Raw genomic sequence first — 1,065 nt, 5'->3', positions numbered from 1 at the left:
TTGGTGTTGCCGGGGTACGGCTCCGCGAAGCCGTACATGTGCAGGAGCTGCCAGTTGGCCATCTGCCCGTAGGTGTTGAAGATCTCTTGTCCCTTCCCGACGGGCCGCGTCGTAACCATTCGCAGACATTGCTGTGAGCAGGGGGAGAAGAGGCTCTCGCAGCTGCTGCCGCTCGGAAACACTGCGTTTGGGAGTGGCTCAGAGGGCCCTAAGCTGCCCCCAGCTACGGCCAGGCCCTGCAGCAGGGGAGCGCTTTGGGCCGAAACAGCCTCACACTAACGCGGTCCAGGCCAGACTCGCTGCCCTGGGCTCAGAGAGCCCTGCTGCTCCGCCGCTCCCACCCCGCTCGCGGTGAACGGGAACCAGACTCCACTGGCAGAGCGGCTCTGCACTCACGGGAGAGTATTCCAGGTTGGCGTTGTGGTTGGCCACGTGATTCAGAATATCTGCTACGGGCACCATCATCGGAGGATTGGGGCCCTTCTCATCTTCCTCTTCTTCCTCCAACGGCTCCTGAAAGCTAAGACAAGGGAGATGAAGACAAGCCTGTTTTACACCCTGCGGCACCTTCTACTTAAAAATGCCGCCCTTCCCTTCTTCCTGGCACCCTTCCCAGCGCCCTCTACTCCCTGTGGGAGCTAAGCCCTCCCTTCTCACCTGTAGGCCATGACAAATGCCACCAGCTGCTTGTACAACTCCAGCGTGTGCAATTTGGGGTCAAAGATGTTGGGGTGGGACTCCATGAAGGGCAGGATGATGGAGCTGTACTCCAGGTGGATGTTAGCCAGGTCCTTCTCCACGGCTTCCGGGATGCCGGTGCCCTGCAGGAGCCTCGTTCGTTCTTCTTCAGGCCTGGCACAGGACAAACAGCAGGTTCACCTCCATCCGCCCCGGGGGAGGAGTCTATAAACCCCCTTCTCCCTGAAAATCTCAGCTTCACGGTGCTCTCCAGGTTCCCAATTTCTGGTTATGCCCATAGCTAGCTCCAGCCCTGGGCAGGGGTGTCCTTCAGGTCCCTGCCAGCCCCGGGCCGGAAGTGAGGGACGGAGTCATGCAGTCAGACCA

General features: G+C 60.1%; 1 protein-coding gene across 1 annotated transcript in view; it reads right to left on the bottom strand.

Annotated features, from left to right (window-relative positions):
* SETD6 (SET domain containing 6) overlaps positions 1-1,065 on the bottom strand; it is a gene marked incomplete at its 5' end in the record, with an annotated part of 2,232 nt that overhangs the window by 959 nt on the left and 208 nt on the right. Inside the window, 3 exons of the mRNA XM_010147719.1 lie at positions 3-131; positions 397-520; positions 658-852. Of these exons, the coding sequence (XP_010146021.1) occupies positions 3-131; positions 397-520; positions 658-852 (448 nt within the window). The remainder of the gene's footprint in view (positions 1-2; positions 132-396; positions 521-657; positions 853-1,065) is intronic.

The sequence above is a fragment of the Eurypyga helias genome, unplaced genomic scaffold, assembly GCF_000690775.1.
Source record: "Eurypyga helias isolate BGI_N326 unplaced genomic scaffold, ASM69077v1 scaffold18502, whole genome shotgun sequence".
Lineage (NCBI taxonomy): Eukaryota > Metazoa > Chordata > Aves > Eurypygiformes > Eurypygidae > Eurypyga > Eurypyga helias.
The sequence above is the reverse complement of the archived record's forward strand: the minus strand, read 5'-3'. Positions and strand labels throughout refer to the sequence as shown.